This window comes from Knufia obscura, assembly GCF_036327395.1.
Source record: "Knufia obscura strain CCFEE 5817 isolate CBS 148926 chromosome Unknown scaffold_3, whole genome shotgun sequence".
In the NCBI taxonomy this organism is placed as follows: Eukaryota; Fungi; Ascomycota; class Eurotiomycetes; order Chaetothyriales; family Trichomeriaceae; genus Knufia; species Knufia obscura.
In genome coordinates this window covers 39,417-61,104 of record NW_027042689.1, presented here as the reverse complement: position 1 = coordinate 61,104, position 21,688 = coordinate 39,417, and the positions used below count along the sequence as shown (strand labels likewise).

Sequence of the window (21,688 nt, the reverse complement as noted above, 5' to 3'; positions counted from 1 at the left end):
AGAACATTTCTTATCGATAGATACCTGTTGCCTCAGGCATCAATGTCAGTCGCGACTGCCATTTGTCTGGCACGAGTCTGGGTAGTGAACTCCTTCCTCCTTTTTGATTGAGATGGTAACTGCCTCAGCCCTAATCCCGACAACAATGCGAGCAGTCTTGGTGTCTCATGCGTTCTACAAAGCTCATATCTGTTGTCCGAACTGAAAGAGACAACATGGCCATCGTCTGTGAACACCAGATGGCCACCCAAGCTCCATGCTCTTCCCATCGTCTGGTCATTGTCTCTATCAAGTACCTCCATGAGCGAAAGGGATACACATCCCTGCTGTAGTCTTGCACATACATCCGATGAGCGCCTCGATCTAGCGCTAAGCATCGAACTCGAACAACTGATGCAATCGTGCAATGGCATACGGCGTTCGACTTTCAGAAGATATACAAGACTTTAGAAGTATTTGACCATCACTATGAGTGGTCCCCTTTAGTATGAATGCAAGCAGTGTTGAGCAAAGATGTCTGAACCAGCAGAAACCTATGACCACACTGGAGAGCCCGTCAAACACGGTCGAGCTCGAGTCAACGGTATCCGCCGACACTACATCACCGCCGGACAGGGCCCAGCATTACTATTACTTCATGGCACGCCAAAGAACTCGTTCTACTGGTACAAACTGTTTCCTCTTCTGACAGAGCACTTCACTCTGGTGGCGCCTGATCTGGGTGGCTTCGGCTACACTGATAAGCCTCCAGCAACCGAAGGATACGATTCTGCAGAGAACGCCAAAGATGTGACAGAACTAATGACCCAGCTGGATCACGAGGAGTTCTACCTCCATGGCGAAGATCGCGGCGCCGATTATGCTGTTGCTGTTGCAGGTCTATACCGCGAGCGCGTCCTGAAGCTCTCCTTCTGCGAGATGGTGCCATCAGGGCTTGGCCGGGAGGAGACTTCGTTTTGGACACCCGAGGATGTAACTCGGCAATTCAGAAAGGAGGGAATCTGGTGTTGGCATCTAGGATTTTTCTGGATACCGCATATACCTGAGATGCTGATAACTGGTCACGAGAGGGAGTTTTGGGAAATGTTCATCAAGCAGGAATGTTACAATCCAACGAAGATTGAGCCTCACGCGTTGTATCACTGGATCGAATGTGTTAAGCAACCCGGAGGTTTACGGGATGTTCTTGAGACGTACAGATCTGGCTTCAAGAACGGGGAGGTCAACAAGGAGATCGCGAAGAAGAAGCTGACGCTACCTATCATGACGATAGGCGCGCCAGAATTCTTTGGGCCACAAGTGGAGGAGAGCATACTCAGAATGGCAGAGAAGGTTGAGAGGTCAGAGATCTTCGAGGGATGTGGTCACAGTCTAGCGCTGGAGGCGGAAGACCGGTTAGCTGCGAGGCTCAAGGTCTTTATGCTTGACGCAAAACCCTGACACAATCCCAATATCCCTTTTCTCATATCCACCATCATGGAGGATTCCTAGGAGCAGACTCAATAATCAACGAAGATCTGTTCCAATTTGCCCTACCTATTTGAGAAATCCTCAGTATACCCCAGAAACTCCCTCAAAAACTCCACCAAACACATCATCGCCATAGCCTGTCCATAAGGCATACTCGTCCGCTCAATCTTAAAATAATGCTCCAAATCATGTCCAACTCCCGTCCCAAAACTCGTATCCATCAACTCACCCTCCTTACTTATCTTGTCCACCACAGCCTTAACAGCCCTCAAGCCAACCTCCTTATACTCCCTCCCGATATACCCCTTCCTCACAGCCTTCAAAATCCCATACGCAAACCCCGCCGTCGCACTACTCTCCACATAACTCCCCTTCTCCTCCTCCACATCCAGCAGCGTCCTCCACATCCCATCCTCATTCTGAAACCTCCTCAACGCCTCAACCTGTTGGCAAAGCACACTCTCAAGGTACATCCTCAACCCATCCCCCCTCTCCAATCCCAACAACTCAATAAACTCCGGAATCGCAATCGTAACCCAACTATTCCCCCTCGCCCACCTCGCCCTCGCAAAATTATGTCCCACGCCCCCCTCCGCATTCCCATCAAACTTCCACCCATGAAACCACAACCCCGTCGACTGATCCTGCAAATACTGCACATGCAACAGGAACTGCCGCTTCGCCTCCTCGACATAGCGCGGCCTCTGCAGAACCAACCCGATCTTCGCAAGCGGCATGACAGTCATCATAAGCGTGTCATCCCACAGCTCACCCTCGTTATACTCCAGATACGTCATGTGCTGAAAACCACCGTACCTCGTTCGGGGGAGGTCGTTCATCACCCACTCCGCCCAACTATCCAGCCAGGGCAGCCACTCGCGCTGCCGTGTCGTTGTGTCCTCATACAAATACGCAAGTGTCAGGAATGGAGACATGGTGTTGATGTTCTTTGTTGTTCCCTCTACGAAGCGGTCGCGGAACCAGGACGTCATGATGGACAGGGTTGACGGGGCACCGGTGAGGGAGAAGTACTGGTAGAGGCCGTAGAGGCCGATGCCGTGGGTCCATTCCCAGTCGTTCCAGCCTTTGGTGTCGATTACGCGGCCGTCTGGGAGTTTGAGGAGGAATTTGCCGGATGTGTCTTTTATGTTGATGAGGTTGTTGGTTAGGGAGTGGATGTGGGCGTGGATGTCTGTGGCTTTGAAGCCGGATATTGTGAGGGGTGATGGCATGGTTGACGGCAGCAGAGTCTGGATGGCAGGTCACGAATAGTCAGGTATAATGTTCAAGGTAATTTCGGACTGTGTGAGCGAAATGCAGTCTGCGCCGACGACCTCTCGTTGTTCCGTGGACGATGCCATGGTATCCACGATATCTCGCTACATATCCCACCGACGAGGACCACAGCCAAGAACAACGATGTCCATGTTTACTGACGATGCCTGGGCACTGTCTCGGTTACCTCCATGCTACAGCTATCCGACTAACTTATTTGAAACTGGTGGTGGCAAATCCCCGCTATGGCTTGTTTATTACAGCTGTACGTTACGAGGCAATATTAGAACACCTGCCCCGTACTTCGGCTACTAAGGACGTCTGAACCCCAGCTAATTAGCGGTAGGGCCCTCGATATCGCGCGGGTGCCGATACATAGCAGTACCGCACGTTACGAACAAGTCAAGCCACAGTTTGCCACCATACCTTTCTAAAAAGTCAGTACAAGAACGTATGCATGACTCGCAAGCACCGCAAGCTCAAGCTAGCTTGCGCGAGAGACTCATTTCGGACCGAGCTCCACCGAGCTGGTGCAGATCTTTAAAGCTTGGCACCACCGGACACCCCCCGCTTGAATCGTCTGGGGAAAAGATCTGGGGTTCAGGCAGAATCTCCGCCAATTGCTGGTCAGGTAGGGTAGCAGCACTACCCACTGGTAATGCATGGTTGCGGGTGCTGGTGCCGCATCGAAAAGAGCTCCGGAGGCGTGGTCAAATAAGACAGGATGCTGGAAGACGACGTGTCAGCGGTTCAACCTTTCTCGTCTTCGCTCTCACTGCCCACCCTCACTCTTCCTCAATTTAGCGGCGACAGTTTGTCTTGTGGTTGTGACTCGGTCTCCCCTGAAACCCTCGCACCTCATCCTCCTGCCCCTCCGGCACAACCACAACAAGAACGACCAACATGACCGACAAACCCAGCGACATCGCTCAAATCGAGCGTCGCGCCTCCTCAACGCACGACCTATCCAATGAGAAAGACCACGCAAACTACGACCGCATGGACACCGAAGTCGCCAAATACGCATCCGACATCGCCGTCGACATCAGCCCCGAAGAATCAAAACGTCTCCGACGAATGATCGACAAACGCGTCCTATCAATCATGATCTTCACGTACTTTCTCCAGGCTCTCGACAAAGGAACACTCTCTTTCGCCGCTATCATGGGAATCCGGGAAGACACCAATCTCGTCGGGCAGCAGTACTCGTGGTTGACGACGTGTATTTACATTGCTGTTCTGATTGTCGAGTACCCGACCAACTGGATCATCCAGCGGGTGCCAATTGCGAAGTACCTTGGTATCAACATTGTTCTTTGGGGAGCGGTTCTTTGTTGTCATGCTGCATGCAACAACTTCCCGCAGCTCGTGGCCGTTCGAACACTTCTCGGAATCTTCGAGTGTGTCTGTCAGCCTGCTTTCCTCGTACTGTCTTCAATGTGGTACAAGCGTGAGGAGCAAGCGCAGACCGTTGCGTATTGGTGTAAGTCCGCAAGATATCCATCACAAATTGAACTTTATCTCCATCCTCAGCCCCACACCACCTCTCCAGACCATCCCACTAACACCCCCAGACATGATGAACGGCGGCCAACAAATAGTAGGCGGCCTCCTAGCCTACTGCTTCTCCCTCCTCAAACACGGCACAATCCGCTCCTGGCAAGCCCTCTTCATAACCTACGGCTCCTTCTCCGTCCTCTGGGGCCTCTTCGTAATCCTCTGGATGCCCGACAGCCCCATGCGCGCAAAGTGCTTCTCCGAGCCCGACAAGAAACTCATGGTCGAACGTGTACGATCTAACCAAACCGGTCTCCAAAACAAGAAGTTCAGACCCGAACAGGTGAGGGAGGCGCTGATGGATCCACAGCTGTATTGCCATATGCTCATTGCGATATGTACGACGTTGCCGACGAGTGGACTTGGTGCGTTTTATGGGATTGTGGTTAAGGGGTTGGGGTTCAGCGTGTTGGAGACGCAGTTGTTGGCTATGGTGCTTGGTGTAGTCATTATCCTTATCCTCCTCTCATCAGCGTTTATCGTGAAGAGGTACGGGCAGAACTGTATCACGATGGCTGTGTATGTTATCCCGTCGTTTGTGGGGACGGTGGTCCTCATGACGGTGAAGAATACGGATACTGCGACGAGGGCCGGCCTGCTGATTAGTTATTATGTTGTTTTGACGTTTTGGGCGGCGCAGACGTTGTCGATGAGTATGATTAGCAGGAATATTGCGGGGCAGACGAAGAAGACGGTGGTTGTTGCGGCGAACTTTGCGGCGTGGTGTGCTGGGAATGCGGCGGGTCCGCAGGTTTTCTTGACGTGGGATGCGCCGAGGTGTGAGTTTGATGCTGACTTGATTCTTGTTTGGGGTTTTGCTAACGGGTTTGCAGACTTTATTGCTTTTGCGACGCATATGGGGTGTTATGCTTTGCTTGTTTTGGTTATTATTTATCTGAGATGGCACCTGAAGAGGGAGAATAAGAGAAAGGATGAGTTGGCTGCTGCAGGAGTTCGCGAAGCACGGGATGCGCGGATGGTGCATGCGTTTGAGGATTTGACTGATAGGGAGAACCCGAACTTCAGGTACATCTATTGAGCAAAGGTTGGTGACATATCGTTAGCTAGGACAGTCGGGCAGACGATAATCGAGCTCCAATGGGCAAGCAGCGTATCACTGTTGAACGCCATTCACTCAGTCTCCTATTGCTGCGACCCGCTCAATGTTCGCTGCGCCGACCTGCACCCAGTCTTCTCTCTTTCGTTCGGGTGAAGCATCAGGATATGGTCGCGACTGCTAAAAACGTGCTTCTTCTGATCACCAAGTAGGACGCTGGTACTAGGATGCGGAGTGTGTCTGCAACAGTTGGCTAGACAACCTATGTGCGAAAGTCTGTTCCCAGATATCAGTGACAGATGAGACACCCCGAGAACTAGTCTATCTTACCTCGTCCTACCTTAGCCTTTCGCCGTGATCCTGCCTGTCGCCTAGCCTCTTGACGTCTCTCCCTACGCGAAATAGTGGCCGGAGATTTCCCCGCGCTCGACGACTCACGGAGAATCTCCTGAGCTTCTTCCATACACTCACTCTCTCTCGACAGCTTCTTTAACAACGGCCACACAAGCATGGCGCAGATTACGTGGAAGGCTATGAGGCTGAGCACGACCATCATTGGATGATCTGCTGTCTGAATGGCGTGGCGTGGGAGACCCCATATGGCTGAGACATGGTGTTCTGCTGGGATGGCTGGAGGCGCAGGGCCTGTGCCCCAAGGCGCGTGTGCCAGAGTGTGAAGGTTTCGGAGAACAGATTGGCCGTGTAAGCGATTAAAGCGGCGATTGGGTTCGGCGACATTGGATGAGGGAGCGTGTAGAAATTGAGCAGTGTATTGGGTAGAAGCCGGCGCTTCTTTTGACCTTGAACTGTTGCAATCGAGCGTGTGCGGCGGGCAAACAGGTAGACAGCTTCGAAACACTGCGATGGCTATTGCTGTGAGTAAGTGGGCTTTTGACGTGAAACACGTCGGATGGTGGGCTCTGTTGGTATCGCCCGTTCTCGGTGGCACTGTTACTCACATTGTGAGACTGTAGATGGTTAGCAGGTTTGGCAGAAGCTGGACAGCGCCGGCCGGGCGTGGTTTCCCGGAGCAAGTCATCGTTTACGAATAGCAGTCAAGCATTCTTCAAAGCGAGGACTGGGACAAGGAGGTGCCTCCGAAGAGTGAGTTTCTGACTCAGTCCCGCGCATTGGACTTATCGCTGTGCGATATCAAGATCCAGAGCCGATCAGCGTTTGCGATACAAACCCATTATTTCATACGCTAGCCAGAGGTAACATAACCCAAAAACAATGCTCTTACCTGAATAACAGCATAACAGAGTTACTTCCAATCAGGTAGAGTTTCCAAGCTTCGACCTTTGAAATTCCTCTCCGTCCCAACCATATGCATGCTAGCCTTACAACATCGACGAATAGGGCGACATGGGTGAATGATAATGACTCTTGTCCCACGGTATTCGTTGCGGCACCTCCTGGCCGGACTCAGTTGGATGGCACCGCAGAGGATGACGGTGGTATGATTCGTGACGGCGTCTGGCTGGGGGTGACCGCCTCCGCTCATAGCTCGGCCGCCGCTGAGCAATAGGATCTCGAGTACAGACATCATGATCACGGACCGGATGGCTGAAGTCTGAGTATGGGCTAAGCAACTGCGGGTTGGTCCCAGGTAGAAAATGCTTTGGAGGAGGCTGATGATGCAGTGCTCGGTGAGTGAGGTGTATGTGACCGCGATGTCCAACTTTCATATGCCATGGTAGTTCCTCGTTCTGCCATGGTTCATCACGATGCACGTGGTATCTCTGAGCCATGGGATGAGTAAATCCATCGTTGCGGTGGAAGTTCGGCCTACTTTCGTAGCTTAGATCTTCTGCGAATTGCCTTTGCAGCGCATCATAGAACGTATGGTGGTGGTCAGATTCAGGGTCGATATCCTGATGAACAAAGTGAGGACCGCCATGATCTTTGCAGTGCCTATGTGCGAAAGTATTGGCGCGAGGGTGTGCTTCGTGGTTGCAATGTCCTGTACGGCCGTCGAGGAAGGATAAAGGGACGTTGGGTCTTTCCTTGAGGCCAACATGTGCACTCGTGTGCCGTGGAGTAGGTTGAGCCTTGTGGACATGGCCAACACGGGCGTCATGCATGTCTTGAGAATTGATGTGTTCATGCCCATAGCGGTTTGGATTGTCTGCCAGAAACTGGTGGCTCGGTAGCCCCCTGCCTCCAGAGACTGGAACTTGATTGGTCCAAGGTGGCACATCGTGGAAGTGAACATGTCGGTGGGGGTGAGGAGGTGGCAGTGAGAATAACTCGTTCCTGGTTGTCGTATGCTGAGGTATGCGGTCTGTCGAAGGTGGTGTCGGCGCAGTTCCAGTTGCTGCACGTGAGCGCTGAGAGACCGGCTTTCGGCGGATCTCATATTGGTATTTCTGCGATGCCGATCCGGCTCCTCGCTTCCTACCTCGTGCGTGGTGATCAGTGAAGAAGATCGCAGCCCACCACGGTACCCATCGCTTTGCTTCAACAGGTCGTGTGAAGGTGAGTAGTGGCATGCTGAAGACGCATGACAAAAAACAAAGCATTGTTAGCTAGCCGCTAACCTCACATATGAGCAAAGGCGAGTTTGCAGTTAGCAAGAGCTCAAGTCAGCAAGCCTGTTTGTCGATTGCAATAGCCATCCACAGCAGGCCAAAACTGAACCTGGGCTTGCCAAAGATATCGCGCAACATGTATTGCTAGTCCCTATCCAGCCATATGATCAGGCAGTCTTAAGTCCTCTCCATCACATGAACCTCGCCACGAATGCATCTTTGAACTTCTCATACTTGGCCAAGTCTCTGTCGTAGTTCTCAGCTTTAAGCTTCGCAGCTGACCAGTTTGGCAAAGGCTCTAGGACGTCCCTCAACCTAACTCTGAACATCAAGTGGCTTCGATCACTTCCATCATCATGTTTGAGTGTCTCATCAAGCGCATTCCGCAATGTACCATCGCACCGCCGCCAATAGATTGAATTGAACACATTCGCCGGACAGTTTGCCGGAGGCTGGACTAGATGTCCTCCACGAAGTTTGCACGAACTCTTGGAAACATCTTCTCTTCCATGGACCCAGTAGCAAAGATGACTGCCTTGACAGTAGTCGTCGTTGTAGGGAATGCGTTCACCTGGCAAGTTTGGTATATTGAGGTCTTCGTCCACAAACTTGCGCCGGAAACCTTCCGGACACTTGATCCATAGGCTGTTATTGTCACATGTCATGAAGCTGATGTATCTGGGTATGCGAGTGTCAATACGATTGTCTTCTCGAAATGTTTGATCCGCCATGTTTGATTGTCGACCCCTGTCAACTTGCTAGGTTTCCACGATCTGCTGTGTCACGAGAACAGATGCAAGATGTACTCAAACTCAAGGAACAATACAATTCAACTATGCAGACCAGAATGTAGCTCTTGGGAAAAGATCTGAGAAGCTCGTTTGTTGTTATTGTTGTTGTTTCGTAAGAGGCTCGAAGCTACCGTTCCGAATTCATGCGTTTCAGTCCGCGCCGAGTCTGAGCAGGCACGATCCAGAAGTCCGGATTGCAGGATGAAAGCAGAAACGCAAACGAACAGACTCAACCAAACGCGCGAATCCGAAAATACAGAAGTCGATGTTGTGAGGGATTTGAGATTGAGTTTGGGGACCCTTAAGCTTCCGCTTTAGGCCTTAGGCGTGGTGATCTCATGCCTCGGAGGTGAGCAGAAATATTTCGAGATCTTGCCATCCTTCATTGTTCTCGAGCTCCTTCTTTTTTCGTATACTCATTCTTCAGCAAGCACAAGTATTCACAGATTCCTGAATTGAAGTCTGCGAAACCACAAATTGCTGAACCTAAGTCTACTCGACCTACACTACCTAGCAGCGCGATCCTCTGCATACCACAACCCAACATGGCCACCCTCCGACCTCTCATCCACGCAGCACCACGCCACCACCTCTTCACCCGTTTCGCAACCACCACCACCACAACCACAACGCGCCGCCACCTCTCCACCACCCCAATCCTCCCCCAAAACCCCTTCAATCCATACAGCGGCCCAGCACCCCCCCGCCTCCCAAAAGAAGACCAAGAACTCTTCGAAGCCCTCCAACGCCAATCAACCGGCGCATTCTCTACCCCCCGCGCCCCACCCCAAATAAACCAATCCCCCGATAGCACCCCCTCCGAACAGGCCTCCGCACATGCCGAAACCGAACAGCGCGCCGAAAAAATGGCAAGTCCGGGCTCAGAGCGCAGTTTCAAAGATGAATTCAACCGGGTGATTGAGGCGAGGGGTAAGGGCGAGGAGTTACATCCTGCTGTGAGACGGGGTGCACGGCCGGAGTTCGAGGGTGACGTTAATCCTAAGACGGGGGAGGTTGGGGGGCCGAAGAATGAGCCGTTGAGGTGGGGTGGGGGTGGGGAGTGGAGTTATAATGGGCGGACGACGGATTTTTAGACAAGGGGAGAGGGAGAGGGGAGTTAAGAGGTGGGAGGGTATATTCATGTTCATATCTGTTCAGCGCTGTGCTGCTATATAGCTCAAGCTCATTACGCTATCTCATGTCCAGATCCAGCTCTTGCTGTTATGCCCTTATCCCAACTCCAGTCATGCATGCGGTGAGATGCAGATTACTGCGTTCTCACCTCTGCATCTTGCTCGACGTGGATGTGGTCGTTTGTACTCATAACGCCGACCTTATCATCTGGGACTTCGACGCTGGAATGGATCAGTGGGGAGAGATCAGATGGGAAGTGGTGACATACGTGAAGCCCTTGATCAGAGTAAACTCGTGCTTGATCTCACAGCCGTTGTCCTTGTAGGTCTTCTTTGCTTCTTCGAGTTTGTCTTGGGATGCGTTCTCCTTGAGGGTGACCTGATGCGATCAGTAGGGTTCAACCGAATCTGGTCCAGCAGCTTACGTTGAAGAGAGGCATACTGGATGAGAGTGGGTTTTGGCCTGGTAAATTGACTTGTGTTATTTTGCAGGATGATAGTAGAAAGGTCAATATAGTGGCAGTGGTGGTAGCAACGAGGAATCAGATATGGATAGGTATTCTCGTATTGACACCCCACGCACGCATCAAACGTGCTTGCCTCCGAGGCGTGGCGCATGAAACTCTGACGCAATCGCTCTTTCCCGCGTCTATCCAATCACGTGGATATGCGCACGAGAAAAGCATTCCGACGGAAACCGAGAGAGCATGGGTTCTGCCAGGGACTCGAATGCCAAGCATTTGTTCTATGCAACCCATAACTCACCGCACGGAGCACATCCTGCTGTGTGTTCCTCATTGCGCTGTATACCCGCCTATTGATAGTCAGCATACGCCAGTCCGCGTGGAAGATTTATGCTTACCATCAACAAAGAAGGGCTGCCCAGTGATGAAGGACGCTCCAGGCCCGGCCAGGAAAACCGCCATTTTAGCGATATCCTCTGGTACAGCAGGTCGACCCCATGGGTGTAACTGATTAAGCATACCATGGAAGCCCTCTCCCATCGATTCTCTCATGGGCTCGAGTAAGCTGGTCTCTGCAAAGCCAGGATTGATGCAGTTGATGTGAATGCGGTCCTTAGCATACTCGAGAGCACAACTTCGTGTTAACTGCAAAACAGCCCCTGTACATTGTTAGCGGGGAACCCAACACTGGAATATTCTCACCTTTCGTTGCACAGTATACTGCTGCACCACTAAGGCCAACCACGCCCATGATACTGCATAGGTTGATAATCCAACCACGATCACCGCTTGGATGTGGCTCCTGCTTCAACATTTGTGCAGTAGCATATTTGATGCCGAGCCAGACCCCTTTTACGTTGACATCGAAGCCAAAGTCAAACGTCTTCTCGTCCGTCTCGTGAGTCCGACCTTGCCATTTCCCCTGAGCTGTAACACCAGCGTTGTTGACCATGATGTCAAGACGTCCATAGGTCTTGACTGCAAATGCTACAGCGGCTTCCATGCTTTCAGCTTTGGTGACATTGCACTCGACAAATGCCATTCGAGGACGTCCATCTGAAGAGGGAAACTGCTTGTTGACCAGATCAACCGTAGGCAACTCATAGTCTCGTCCGGAGCTCTGCATCTGCTTCTCCAAGATGGCCGCTTTGGGAGGATTTGGAGTGAGATCAGCTGAGACGATGAATGCCCCTGCTGCTGCATAGGCTTGTGACATGGCTCGGCCCAAGCCAGATGAGGCACCTGTGATGAGCGCGATCCTGTTAGTGAGGTCGCCAATCTGCTGGATTGCTGCGAGCTCTCGGCCATTCAAGGATGCGAATGCAGTGCCTTGCATGGTGGCAGGAGCGGGAGGTGCTTCGGAAGACATGGCAGATCTGTAAGTAGCAGTCAAGGATGCGAGCAAGCCAACGAGTGTTCAGATCTGCGACTCTGGGGGAGAAGATAGGTTGGCTATTGAAAGCCTTGAAAACAGGGCATGCCACCCATATATATGTATTCCAATACGTAACCTTCTGGTCGCACAAGCTATGCATGACTGTTGCTATTGTTGTTGCGGGGAGCCTGAAACTGCGGATAGAACCTTGAAGCTAGCAAGCCAAGTACCGAGGAGGTGATTCGAATGGGAAAATGTTAACTTCGCATGCCATTGGTTGGCCGCTGTGTGGGGATCCCCCCAAGGTATAAAATCACACTTATTCGTTCTCGTTCTCGATCGTCGTAGACAGAGCTTCAGGCGATCAGACTGCGAGGCTCGCAAATTGGGGACAACTGCTGGTTAGTCGAGCAGCCTTAAGTGACACCTGAAAGTAAGTGAAGGTTTTAACAAAGGGACAAATTGTAAGCGACCGAATAGTGGCATGAAGCTGTAGTCAAGCACAGAGAAACATTGGCGACACCGGCTGCAGATTCTGACGTGCACGACCAACCGAACAGCTGGGCTCGTGTTGAGTTTGCTGTCGCACTAGAAGACGCGGGTTTCTGCAAGCGAAGTGATCAACCACGAACACAAGGTCGAGCTTGTGTTGAATACAGCGCGATGCATCGGTGTTTACTGGAAGGACGACTTGATGGTATGAGAAGAATGTGAGAGACAGGATGTTCGCGTTTGGAGAAGGAAGAGTGTTTGGTTGAACGGTGGTAGCTGCCGTTGTGACACGGCGATCGGCAGATTGTTGAGTTACGCGTCGCGGCGCGTTTCTTCAGGACTATGTCATCTAGCTCCCCCACTAACCACGGCGCCAAAACACGCACGTCTCGTGCGAGGATCGAGATGCATGACATTGACCTGTGACTTCACCTTATTGAACTCTGTTACTTCGAGAGAGCATCTCCCAACCGCTACCAATACCGCCACCATGAATATTGTCGAGATGCAGCCAGCCGCTCTTCCTCCCACGTTCCCTGTCTCTGATACGCGTCCATCCCAGCCAGCAACCCACCTCGACCATGCTCACCGTGCCCCTCAACATGCAGACAACCGGACCACACATAAAGAAGGCAGACCGACTGCAACAGCCAGCGGAGTGCCGGAAGAGACAACACTTATCTCTCCTCGGTCCGCCCGAGATAGCAATGAGCAGTCGAATGGTGCACATGTGAACGGACAGCTATCGCCCCAAAGTGCACTTGCCGGCAAGAAGAGATCGGCCAATGGGGAAGTCAAAGATACTGGCTCAGGAGCATCCAACCTGACAAACACCGGGCATTCGAGGAGCACAAGCAATGTCTCGAATGCCAGCAGCGCAACCGTGGTCGAGGTGAGACATATTGGAAATGCTGCTTGTTCGTATGCTGACATGAGACAGCTCTCCCAACAACTGCGAACTCGACTTACCTATGCTATGATCAAGGTTCAAAATGGTTGGCAGAACCGGTCTCTGGACGAAGTCGAGTCCCTAGCAAGCGCCTCACCACGATCGACCACTTTCAACCATTACTCGGAGAACAGTCACCTGCTGTCCCCACGGGCAGCGATCACCGCTCAACTTACTCGACGGAGTAGTGACAGCAGCAGTAACTCGGACAAGCAATCTTCACCTCGTCCGAACACTGTCTTGATGAGCCCGCCTTCGACTAGAAAAGCATTGGCACCACCAGCAAATATCGTTTCGCGCGCAAGCCAGCAAAGGCGGCGGCCACCACCAAACATGCAAGTACAGACCGCAGGTCAGCCTCCTGCAAGACCGACAGTGAAACATAGGACTCCAAGCCAGAGCGCCGCAATGGAAGCAGATGCTGTGGAGACTCTTCTGTTCATGGCCAGTCCGAACAATTCTGGATCTGCTCACCATTCATCTCAGTTCTCACCTGTCACATCAGCACCCTCTGTTCACCATTTCCCCTCACAAACCTCACCGTTACGGAATACCTTTTCTGCACCTACCTCACCCAAGCGTGTTGCCTTCGCGGCAAATAATGGCTATGCAGCTCGTTACGGCCACGATAAGAATGCTATTGTCGCATCAATGGTTGAGAAGTTAGGAGATGATGGTGATGCGGACCTTGATGAAGCGTTGAAGCTGATGGATGAGCATCATGCTACGAAAATTACGACATGAATGATTGTTTGTGAATATTTTGTTTTGCACATAGCCAGCATTACTGTAGATAAGACGTCTCACTGGAAGCAGGATTTCGAACAACATGAGCGGGGTCAGGTTTGAGGAAGATCATGCTGCCAGAGTGGTTGCTGATGGACGGATTAGACGATGTTCACGGGCATTCGAAAGTCATGGAAAGGCAGTTGCTCGATCGTGCCTTCATTCACTTTGAACTGACCCAAATTCTCTCCACACTTGATTTTTGCAGCCCTTCACATTTCTTTCATCCTACGCAACTTGTCCTGCAAGTGCTCAAACAACTTCAGTCTTCTTCTGATCATAATCAACGAAAGGATTAATCGCTTGAGAGACGTGGCGTCAACCACAGATACCATGGATGCAGCGCACACACCAGCCGACGCAGTCTCCTACGGCCTCGACCTCGATGCAGCCGTCAACAACTTCGACGTCTCCTTCTCGACCGACGCAGCCTTCAGCGACGATCGGCCAAACACTTATGTCGTGGATCTGGGAAAAGATTGGAAGGATGACATGGGCCTCCACCTCCTTCAGCGCTCAATGCTGCCACGCCGAAACGTGAAGTGTATCCTTACACTTACAGGCAGCCTGCGAATCGCAGAAGACTACGGTGGCGCCATGAAACAATTCGTCAAGATCCCTCTCGAGAGCCTTACATTCGACGAACAGAACTCGACGTCTGCAGATAATGTCAGCAACAACGACTTCATTCTCCAGTTGAAGCTGTCAGACCCCACCAAAACCTTCACTCTCGAGGACAACTTTGACACTTTCGACCAACAAAAGTTCCGAATTGGTGGGCCCGCCATTCAAGAGGTTAAAGCTCGCGGTTTTCAGCTTGCGGAGAGAGACCAGTCCACTCTCCAGCCTCTCATCATCAAATGCCGTTTCGTCCGAATCACCATCAAGTATTGGCAATCCATCACAGATCCAGAAGTATTCTCCCCCGAAGTTGTCAGCATGATTGGTGCGCGCCGGGAGCCCATACGGTGACATCATGAAGACACGGACCGGTCGAAACGTGGCTGCTGATAAAGATGTATCTCCCAGCAAGGACACCAGCAACAGCAATAGCACATCATCACAGCCCGTCAACAACAAGAGACCATGTTCCTGCTGGAAGCGAGAGGAGACTACCGGTGGCAGTGCTGACGATGCAGCTGGGACAGAAGATGGAGGCAAGCACAGCGACGCGTGCGAGTCACAGTGGGCGGCGTTGTTCGGAGATTATGTGCAAGAGAACAAATTGAAGCAGGCTCGGGCTGGGTCGGGCGGGATGATGGCCAGTCGGTGGGCTACAGGGGCTTGATCTGTTGAAAGGTCTATGCCGAGGATATGGGGATGAGAAATGCTCAATAGTCTGCAAGAAGTGGTAATGCGTGCTTGAATGGCATATGACGAGATGATTCACTGACCAAGCCTCGTGCCATGTCTGGCAGGAACCAGAGTGCTGTACGTCGAGGTAGACCGATGCTGTAACAGTACGGCAAAGATCTAGAATTCAGACTGATTAGAGGGGCATGAGAACATGATTGATATTTAATGCATCCTGATTTAGCGACCATGATGCTGGGTCGACATGACACATATCGCGCACGTGTGGACTACCCGCAGACGTCGTGGCGTACCTGCACTTGGTCCTTATCAACGTACTTTGTCCTGTGCGACTCCGAGTCACACCTAATAAGCCTTCCCCCTCCCATTATACTTCAATGAGAACACACCCCTCTCAATAGAATTAAGCAGCATATATCCCGACTCATAATACGGATACACGCTCCACGTACCCAAAAACTCAACCACCCCATTCACATCATCATCCTCAGGATGGCAATCGAAGAACCCCGTCTCCTCGATATTTCCACCCGTCGGGTCCTGCTTCAACCCACTAACATCGATGACTCGCAGACCAGAGCCGTAGTTTGCCTGATACGACAAACCAGCAATAACATACTGGTTATGATCGATTGACTTTGCGGGGCTCTGGTAGAAACCCGTGTTGACCGGGGCTGCGAGGTCGCTGACGTCGAAGATGTAGGTAGTTGTGCGGTTATTGCCGGAGGACGGGCCGACACCGCCCATCTCGTCGAGTTCGTCGTCGAGGAGGAGGAACGTCATTGAGGCGTCGGTGAGCCAGCCTTGGTGGGTGTACTCGTTGCCGACGTATGGTGTTGTGCTGATAACGATTGGGACGGATTTATCCGTTAGATCCATGATGGTGAGGGTGTCCTCGTTGTAGTTGAAGCAGATTTCGCGACCGTGGTATTGAGCCGTTGGACCGGTGTAGATGACGCACTGTGCGTCGTGGACGTAGCCGTCCTGGCTGACGCAGCCGGGGGATGTCGGGTTGGCGGGGTCGGAGACATCGACCATGAACATGCCGCCTGCGCAGGTCGTGTTGCGGGCGTTGGCGCCTGAGCGGCCGCCGACGGCGTAGATCATGTTTGTTGATTCGTGGGCGACGAGGTTGTGGCTGGCGCCGAAGCCGGAGTACCATGCTGTTAGGTCTGAGTCTATGCTGTACAGGACCGGTTCGCGGGGTTTGCGCCATGATGGTCTGCCGTCGCCGAGGAGTTTTGTTAGGTCGAAGATTTGGAGGCCGTGGCCTTCGGCTTCGGACCCGATGTAGGCGTGGTGGCCGATCACTTTAATGTCGCGCCAGGAGACGACGGTTGTTTGGGTGGGGAGGCGGCCGAGGTAGGTGAGACCGCCTGTTTTGGTGTTGATCTCGACGAAGGCGACGCCGTCGGTTTGCCCGACGATGCCGAATTCGCGGCCGTCTGGGGAGGTCCAGCCCCAGATGTCGTTGCCTCGGAGATCCTCTGAGCCGAGATCTTCGTGGCTGAGGAAGGCGTGCATGTCGATGTTTTTGCATTGATACTCGCCGGCTCGACCGTTGATGCAGCGCTCGACTGAGGTCTTCTTTTTGTACATCTTTGAGCCGCCGAAGACGCCTCTTTGTGCGGCGGCTGACCACTGTTGCTCTTTGAGCTCCATCATGCCTTCCATCTTGGCGGCATTGTTGATCTTTGCGCCTGCGACTGTTGTCGCTGCGACGAGACTTGCAGTGAGGAAGTTGTTGACCTTCATGGTGAGGACTTGGCTGGAAGCAATCTGAGGAGCTTGAAATTGGTGTGATGTAGTAGGATGCGGCGGGTTGGAACGTCGGCTATATACAGCTTGTGATCATCCTTGTCTGCACGCAGTTCCTGGCCTGCTGCTGTGTTGCTATCTGCCAAGACATGTAACCTTGAGTCGTATCGTGAGTGTCCGCTTCCGGAGGTGGTCGTGGGCAGGATATAGCAGGCAATGATGCTCCGTAAGAGGAAGGTGTCATGAATACAGTGAGCCAAATGCTTGGGTGGACCACTTTGAGGATGCTCATCTTGCTTGAATGTTTCTTGGGATAGCTGGGCAACGCAGATAGCTTCTTGGTCAGAGTCTCTATGCTGAGGGGTTCGTGGCTTGGCTCGAGGTCCCAAGAAAGACCAAGAAGATACGGCACCGTACACCGAGCTACTGCCTTGGCAGCCCTCTCGGATGCCAGCTTGGCAGGTGCAACTTCTTGTCCATACCAGCGAATGCCGTAGTTGATCCTATTGGTTAGGATAAGCTGGCCTCCGATAGTCTCTAGCAACTTGCCTGTGCTGCAAGGGTGTTCCGTGTCGACACATCAATGGTGGTTGATTTGCATGATTTGGAGCAAACTATAACACCAGAGGCAGCTCTCAGTCACATTCGAGATCGTGAGGGTGAGCTTTCGGCAGACTTGTTTAGAGAACACTGTCCACCCTCACTCGTTGATGCCAAGATGAGTGCTTAAGTCATGGAGGAGGCAGAAGCAAAAAGCTGGTGCGCAAAGAGCGGACATGAAGAACAACCGGAAGCACACGATGAAGAGAGCCTCCGGATATGCGACGATGGGTACTTAGGCAGGCCCGATAGTGGTCGTGCGTTCCTCCTGGTCTCCATCACCATGTTCACTCTTCACCAAAGCAGCTGCTAGAGTCTTCTGATACTTCGGAACCAAGATGTGGCTCGCCATAGCCAACGCATCTCCGACTAGGTTCGTTCCACGCCACATCGTTTCGTCGAAAGAGTTTGGTGGTTGATCTTGCACATCGAGAGCTGCGCTGAACATATCCGGCACATTTCTTTTGGTACTGGAGGCATGAGAGCAGTACATAATGAATGCGCCTCGAGATTTGAGGAGGACCCGACCAAGCTCAAGACCAGCAACTGACTTGTTTGACAACAGCTGCATCAGGACTGCGGCGTAGCCTGCCGTCAGGAGCTTTCTGGTTGCATTTGTGCCGGCGAAACAGGCTCTGGCGAAGTGGGCATATTCTGCGCGCGCAGTGGCGTTTCTGGTTGGTTTGATGTCGAGGAGGAAGCTGCTCAAGGTCAAGCCCAGTCCCGAAGCTGCCACAGCTTCTCGATATGTGTTCGCCAAGTTTTGCACATGTCCTGCATCGTTGGAGGAGGTGAGCTGGGAAGGGATGGCACCAGACGCTGCATGTTGTGGGCTTTGACCAGTCATCCGCATTGCGAATGCGCACTTGTCAAGGTACGACAGTTCTGTGATTCGTTCGTTGACCTGCGTCAAAGGTTCGATCGCGTTGGCGGCCAGGAGCCAGACCAAGAAATGAAGAGGTTGCGCATGCTGCGTGTATCGCAAGACAAAGCCACCAACTGAGTCTGCAGCTGGGGTCTTGAAGTGGACTATGGAAGAGTGATCACTGGAGCCACACATCTTCTCGACGGACAGCAGATGTCTGAAGCAAGCAGCACCGTCCACGTTGACAGTATCGCTGGGGCCAATGCCAGTCTTGGCTGCCGAGACCATCAGAATCTGCGGAGAGCCAGCAGGTGTGTATAGAAGTCGGTAGGTGCCATTTTGAATCTCTTGGCCGCCAGGGAAGAGGGGTTGTTGGATCTGGCCATTAGCTCGATTCATTGTCTGTACCATACCGGCCATATTGGATATGAAGATTGACAAGTCTCTTGAGTATTCCGGCTGAGAATTCTGAATGGAAAGATACTTTGAATTCCTCTTCGGTACTGGAGCTATGCTTCGTCCCAAAGAGCGAGGAAGGAAGAATGGGAAAAGACGACAGCTATATATCTTAGAAGAATTTTCTTTTCACTCGAAAATTCTGCGGTGCCTGCACGATACTGAACATCCCCAAGGACCAGGCACGAGCTCGGTCCATTGCCTGACTGCCAACTCGCAAGCAACGTGCGGGCGCGCGTCCTGATCTTGCTGGAGGCAAGCCCATAAGCTGGGACCATGTTGCTCGCAACATCCCGGCGCAGCTGGTCTACCTCGAGCAGCCCGGGCCGCGAATCCGCCGACAAGGCCAATGTAGCATGATGATGCATCAACACGGGACTTCACAAGCACTGAGGTAATTGGTCTAGCATCTGGCTGACACCAGTAGCGAGCATGCCTACTTCAGTATCGGTCACATTCAGGCGTGATGAGCAAGTCCTAGGCAAGGTCGGGGCTCTTGCGGATGCATGATGTTTCATCAGTTGTTGAAACCATAGCCCGGCCTACGGTATCAGTTGGCAGGAAGCTTGGCGTAGACTTAGGTAACCCATTGACAACGCATGCAAGCAACGTTCCGAGACCGGATGTCGTCCTTGCCACGCTCAGGTCGGAGGTGACCCACCTCATGTGCGGACGGGCTTGTGCACGTACAGACCCGTATCGAGCGATGGTGAGCCTCATATAAAGGATCAGTGAGCAGCAGCTGCTCAGCACAAGTTCGACTTCAATGACAGCACCCACACAGCAAAGTAGGCTCGTCCCGAGGCATCCTTGGCAGAGGGTCGACCTCGGGCAGATCCACCAAGCGGGCCCCTGCACGGGTCTGTATCAGCCCAGGACAACCCCACAACGGTCAGCCTCGAAACAGACAACCTTGGCTGGGTCAATGTCAGAGCAAGCCAATCTCAAAACAGCAGTTCATTGGAGTCAAGCGAAGCTCACGTGGCGCCTGCTTTGGTAGGGCAGTGACTTCTGTGTGAGAGTGTTTCGTGCGCAGTGGCTCAAATTCCTCTTATGCCAGAATACGCCAGCTATTTCAGTATGCCAGTATCAGGCGCCAAGCACTACTCTACAAGTCAACGGCTTCTAAAGTTCCTGCGTGTCGGAGCAGAAGTGCTAAACAGCATACCTATGCCTTGTTGCATGTGATTATAGTGAGTATCTGGGAAGATGAGTTGCGATCTGAATCATATCATTCGTGTTCGAGTCAAGTCATTACATATCCCTCTTATGTTTCGCTACAAAATTCTCCAGGAGCATAAACATTGCACAGCTGCACAACCCGAGACATGCCGTACTTCATAGCCGCCCTTATCCACCTATTCAGACCCTTCTATGCCGTACTGACCACGTACTCCATCTCACCCTTCACCTCCAAACCACCAGACATAAGAGTCGACGCCACCGCCACCCATCAGTGCCTCACCAGCTGCACAGCCCGTCGCCTCAATTGAGCAGGAGCAAGCACTGTCGCATTGATCGCAGGTGTGACTGCTTTGCTACCCTCGACTTGAGCGACGTTGCGACCCCCTGGACCATCCTTACTAGGAGCACCCGCACCACCATCCGCCTCAGGCAGATCACTTCCAATAGTGAAGATGTCCTGCAACTGCTGAACAATATGGTAAAGCTGCCTCTCGCACTCCGAGCATCCAGCCTCCCGAGTGACGAGCATCTTGGAACCGCTATCGTCGGACTCCATCATTTCCTTCTTAGCGCACTCCTTAAGACACATCGTCACGGCGTCTTCATCGGTATTGATGCACCTACAGTACTTCATGTAGTCCTCGAGATCGGACTCTTCCTCGTCGTCCTCCTCGTCGTCATCACCACCACTGCCAAGCACAGTGCCGATCAACCCGCCAGCCTGGTCCTCATCGCTAAGGTTGCCCAACGGCCCATCTCGCTTCACCTTCCGCCCGTTGTCATTGTCGTCCTCATCGTCCTCGCCCTCACCACATTCACTGCCCAGCGAGCTCTGAAGCGTGATGAGAACAGCCTGGATGTCCTTGAGCGTAGGCTTATCTCCACTTGCCTTCATGAAGTTGCTGCTGAGCTCAAGTGCGGACTCGATCTTGCTGATGGCGTCGGTGCATGAATCTGCTTCGGTGGTTGACCCTGAAGTGGTGGTGGCCGATTCCGCAGGTTCCTTTTTCATGACTTCGTCGACGAGCTGGAGGACGTCGGTGAGGCCGCTGAGTTGGCGTTTGGTGACTTGGTGGACTGGGGTTTGTTAGTGTGGCTTCACAAAATGGTAGCGGGAGATGTCTTACCTGGGTTGGCGGTCAAGGCTGCGATCAGCAGAGCTGCTGGGAGGATTGTTGCGAAATGCATGTTGTCGGTGGTGGGCTTGTCGGCTGGTGAGCCGGTCCTTGGTGGAAGGTGTCTGATCGGTCCGTCTCTTGTCGCTTCGCTGTCTGGCTGCTGGTCGCGGATGGAGTACAGTCGGTTCGTGTTCTGAGGCAGGACCTTTATGCTCTGCGAGAACACTGGTAAGCGCACTGACATGACGTGGCGGGACAAATCAAGGAGAATGCCAGCCATCCTCGTAATTTGCGGCTCTGTCGATCGTACGCCAAGTAAGCAAGCTTTGGCTCGTGCTTCGCAAATTCTGCACATTCCGCTTCTTCGGAGCTTGAGGCTGATGACCATGCGCACTCCCGTGACAGATCTGCGCTTTCTGACTGGTGGTATATCAGTTTGATGTTGTTTGATGAGAGGACGATGATCGACAATGGAGCAAGGAGGCTGAAAGTTGTAAGAGGTTGACTCGGCG

General features: G+C 52.5%; 12 protein-coding genes across 12 annotated transcripts; 5 read left to right on the top strand and 7 right to left on the bottom strand.

The window, feature by feature from the left end:
- Positions 1–513: 513 nt before the first annotated feature.
- On the top strand, positions 514–1,440 carry PMZ80_003093 (uncharacterized protein; the record flags this gene model as incomplete). The annotated part of the gene is made up of 1 exon (XM_064871522.1): positions 514–1,440. One exon carries the CDS (start codon positions 514–516, stop codon positions 1,438–1,440), a length of 927 nt encoding a protein of 308 aa, XP_064731902.1.
- Positions 1,441–1,532: 92 nt separating this feature from the next.
- On the bottom strand, positions 1,533–2,702 carry PMZ80_003092 (uncharacterized protein; the record flags this gene model as incomplete). The annotated part of the gene is made up of 1 exon (XM_064871521.1): positions 1,533–2,702. The coding sequence occupies one exon, from the start codon at positions 2,700–2,702 to the stop codon at positions 1,533–1,535; it is 1,170 nt and encodes a 389-aa protein (XP_064731901.1).
- A 946-nt stretch (positions 2,703–3,648) lies between these two features.
- PMZ80_003091 (uncharacterized protein) lies at positions 3,649–5,341 on the top strand (the record flags this gene model as incomplete). The annotated part of the gene is made up of 2 exons (XM_064871520.1): positions 3,649–4,228; positions 4,320–5,341. 2 exons carry the CDS (start codon positions 3,649–3,651, stop codon positions 5,339–5,341), a joined length of 1,602 nt encoding a protein of 533 aa, XP_064731900.1.
- Positions 5,342–8,081: 2,740 nt separating this feature from the next.
- On the bottom strand, positions 8,082–8,621 carry PMZ80_003090 (uncharacterized protein; the record flags this gene model as incomplete). The annotated part of the gene is made up of 1 exon (XM_064871519.1): positions 8,082–8,621. One exon carries the CDS (start codon positions 8,619–8,621, stop codon positions 8,082–8,084), a length of 540 nt encoding a protein of 179 aa, XP_064731899.1.
- A 605-nt stretch (positions 8,622–9,226) lies between these two features.
- Positions 9,227–9,775, top strand: PMZ80_003089 (uncharacterized protein; the record flags this gene model as incomplete). The annotated part of the gene is made up of 1 exon (XM_064871518.1): positions 9,227–9,775. The coding sequence occupies one exon, from the start codon at positions 9,227–9,229 to the stop codon at positions 9,773–9,775; it is 549 nt and encodes a 182-aa protein (XP_064731898.1).
- Positions 9,776–9,948: 173 nt separating this feature from the next.
- On the bottom strand, positions 9,949–10,254 carry PMZ80_003088 (uncharacterized protein; the record flags this gene model as incomplete). The annotated part of the gene is made up of 3 exons (XM_064871517.1): positions 9,949–10,036; positions 10,084–10,193; positions 10,240–10,254. 3 exons carry the CDS (start codon positions 10,252–10,254, stop codon positions 9,949–9,951), a joined length of 213 nt encoding a protein of 70 aa, XP_064731897.1.
- A 354-nt stretch (positions 10,255–10,608) lies between these two features.
- On the bottom strand, positions 10,609–11,647 carry PMZ80_003087 (uncharacterized protein; the record flags this gene model as incomplete). The annotated part of the gene is made up of 3 exons (XM_064871516.1): positions 10,609–10,628; positions 10,677–10,937; positions 10,981–11,647. The coding sequence occupies 3 exons, from the start codon at positions 11,645–11,647 to the stop codon at positions 10,609–10,611; spliced, it is 948 nt and encodes a 315-aa protein (XP_064731896.1).
- Positions 11,648–12,635: 988 nt separating this feature from the next.
- On the top strand, positions 12,636–13,838 carry PMZ80_003086 (uncharacterized protein; the record flags this gene model as incomplete). The annotated part of the gene is made up of 1 exon (XM_064871515.1): positions 12,636–13,838. One exon carries the CDS (start codon positions 12,636–12,638, stop codon positions 13,836–13,838), a length of 1,203 nt encoding a protein of 400 aa, XP_064731895.1.
- Positions 13,839–14,213: 375 nt separating this feature from the next.
- PMZ80_003085 (uncharacterized protein) lies at positions 14,214–14,852 on the top strand (the record flags this gene model as incomplete). Its single annotated transcript, XM_064871514.1, has 1 exon — positions 14,214–14,852. The coding sequence occupies one exon, from the start codon at positions 14,214–14,216 to the stop codon at positions 14,850–14,852; it is 639 nt and encodes a 212-aa protein (XP_064731894.1).
- Positions 14,853–15,539: 687 nt separating this feature from the next.
- PMZ80_003084 (uncharacterized protein) lies at positions 15,540–16,949 on the bottom strand (the record flags this gene model as incomplete). Its single annotated transcript, XM_064871513.1, has 1 exon — positions 15,540–16,949. The coding sequence occupies one exon, from the start codon at positions 16,947–16,949 to the stop codon at positions 15,540–15,542; it is 1,410 nt and encodes a 469-aa protein (XP_064731893.1).
- An 838-nt stretch (positions 16,950–17,787) lies between these two features.
- On the bottom strand, positions 17,788–18,837 carry PMZ80_003083 (uncharacterized protein; the record flags this gene model as incomplete). Its single annotated transcript, XM_064871512.1, has 1 exon — positions 17,788–18,837. The coding sequence occupies one exon, from the start codon at positions 18,835–18,837 to the stop codon at positions 17,788–17,790; it is 1,050 nt and encodes a 349-aa protein (XP_064731892.1).
- Positions 18,838–20,326: 1,489 nt separating this feature from the next.
- Positions 20,327–21,420, bottom strand: PMZ80_003082 (uncharacterized protein; the record flags this gene model as incomplete). Its single annotated transcript, XM_064871511.1, has 2 exons — positions 20,327–21,135; positions 21,186–21,420. 2 exons carry the CDS (start codon positions 21,418–21,420, stop codon positions 20,327–20,329), a joined length of 1,044 nt encoding a protein of 347 aa, XP_064731891.1.
- Between the last annotated feature and the right edge of the window lie 268 nt (positions 21,421–21,688).